Below are 2,315 nucleotides of genomic sequence, written 5' to 3'. Positions count from 1 at the left end.
ATTGGGGATCTCTGTGGTGTGTGCATGAGTGTGTATGCATTATGTATACTTGTATGTATCATGTCGGGGTGTCTGTGTGTTACTTACCTATATCAAGAGAGAAGACTCTTCAAAATGTTGAATTTAGTTATTCAGACACTGGATCCAAATATATGTCATATTTATGGATGATGCAAACCCACCAATTCCTGAAGAACTGTATTTTTCTTGTCTTAAATCGCCATCAATCAATTGAGCCATTTATTTATTATCATATGTCATTTTTCTGCAGGTCCTACGGTGTTTCCCTCCACATTTAGAATTAACATGCGTTTAGAGTATTTGGCTGCTATAAATATCCACGTGATAAGCCGCCTCATTGGGCTATCACTTGTGGGCAGGTTGTTTCTGAAAAAGAGCTATTTCGCTCATTGGGCCTTACCTCGTAAAATAAAATAATAGTTTAAAGTTTAGTTTTTAGATGACAACAATGCAGTTCTTCAGCAGGGAACTTTTGGTACACATACTACACTGGTTTCTGTTAGAATTAAAAAAAAAAAAATTTCCAGATTGGAATCGCTGTGCATTAATTTCTGGGAGGATCAGGGAAGCATGTTTTGAGGTGGAGTTTTCAGTACATTGTGGCAGAGTGGACATGGAGCAATGCTTTATGAATAGCATAGATTAGCGTGCTCACTCACTACCCAGGTGTGGATTGCCATGAATCTTACAGGTAGAACAGTGGCTGAAACATTGTGGGGAAACTGCAATTCAGGAACCCCACCATAGCTTCTCCCACTTTGGTGAATACTGCTGGGTGTACTGTATGGGGTGCAGTTTTCTCATGGAGGGAGGTGTGGACATGTCAATTCTTGGGTTAAATGTCCACAAGCCTGGCCATCAATATGTCAAACAGTGTGGACTTTTGGCTTGAAATCCTTTGTAAATTGAGCTTCCATTATTAAATAATGCACAAATATAAACACAGCTTAACACGACACGAGCATATAAGGTTGACAAACTCCCTCTCAAAACAAACAGATTTCCTTCCAAAAGGAAAATACCCTAGTCAGAAATTCATACCGGAGTTCCATAACTCAAGTTCCTCTTACAGATATATTTGAATTCGTACTAATCGGTCATGGCTGCCACCCTTGAGACAGGCTCCCTGCATTTTAACATTTTTTTAATAGAATTACGAAATGAAGAAGAGGCAACATAGATGATAAGTGGATCAAAGAGGCTGTTTGACACGCTCAGGCAAAGTGCTACATCTCGGAATGTGAGAAGACTCTTCGGAGAAAAAGCATTGATTTTACTTTGTATGAAGCCTGTTATGTGTGTTGAGTTATAAGGAATGAAGCACACAATATAGGTGATTAAGCTCACAGCTGTTATTTTCGCGGCATGAATCTTCTTTTTCCTACTTAACAGTTCTGTCTGCCCTCTTTGCATGACCAGTACTCTCACGACATTTCCATAGCAAAACAACGCTGTGACCAGGGACGCGAGGTAGATAGCAAAGAACAAATAAAGCCTGTACGCCATCACAAATGCTGCATCTTCTGCAGTGAATTTTTCGTAGCACTGGACAATCAATAAACTACCATTGTTAGCAGTGACGTTGTCGTAGCTAAGAAAATGTTTGACTTGGGTCACAGGCAGAATATTAATCAAACTGAAAACCCAGCACAGCAGGCAGAGGAGCCACGCTACCTTGGGTTGACGCAGGCGCGAGATCCGCAGTGGATGCACAATTGCCACATACCTGTCCACGCTTATGACGGCCAACAGTATGAGGTTGGCATAGAAATTAATGAAGAATAACATAATATGAAAAATGCATGTAAGTCCTGGCAAAGTCCATGTTTTTTGTCTAAAGTGATAGTCAATTTTTATTGGTAGAAAGAGTAGGAAGAGCAAGTCCCCCGCTGCCAGATTGAGCATGTAGACGCACATGGACGACTTCTTCTTTCGGATGAGCACCCACAAAGCGAGCGCATTCAGTGGGATGCCCAGAATCACAGTGATGGCGTAAAAGGAGGGAATGATCCAAAACTGAAAGAGCTCGATCACGTCCATTCTTCCAGAAAGACCACGCGCTGCTGTAAAAAAAGAAGACGCAAATGTTGTCTTTGTACATTACAAAGTACCATAGAAAAGAGTTAGCAGCAGAGTCATTCCATGCCAAATCACACAGCAACGACGGTGATGATGAAGATGATGATGGTCGTGAAGTATTATGATATTGCTAATGAAGGTGATGCTGAACGACCCCTTGTTTATTGTGTTTTGTCATGCTAATATTTGTTTTGCTGCACCTTAACGCGTGCTGT

At 41.0% G+C, this 2,315-nt stretch overlaps 1 protein-coding gene across 1 annotated transcript; it reads right to left on the bottom strand.

The window, feature by feature from the left end:
* Positions 1–842: 842 nt before the first annotated feature.
* LOC133345417 (lysophosphatidic acid receptor 5-like) lies at positions 843–2,061 on the bottom strand. Its single transcript, XM_061556143.1, has one exon. The coding sequence runs from the start codon at positions 2,059–2,061 to the stop codon at positions 1,111–1,113; it is 951 nt and encodes a 316-aa protein (XP_061412127.1). The 3' UTR covers positions 843–1,110.
* Between the last annotated feature and the right edge of the window lie 254 nt (positions 2,062–2,315).

This window comes from Lethenteron reissneri, chromosome 22 (assembly GCF_015708825.2).
Source record: "Lethenteron reissneri isolate LAM-NWPU_2019-01 chromosome 22, ASM1570882v1, whole genome shotgun sequence".
NCBI lineage: Eukaryota > Metazoa > Chordata > Hyperoartia > Petromyzontiformes > Petromyzontidae > Lethenteron > Lethenteron reissneri.
Note: the sequence above shows the minus strand (reverse complement) of the source record. Positions and strands in the feature narration are given on the sequence as shown.

Excerpts from the sequence above, each read along its gene's own strand:
- LOC133345417 (XM_061556143.1), bottom strand. The coding sequence starts at position 2,061 with ATGGACGTGATCGAGCTCTTTCAGTTTTGGATCATTCCCTCCTTTTAC.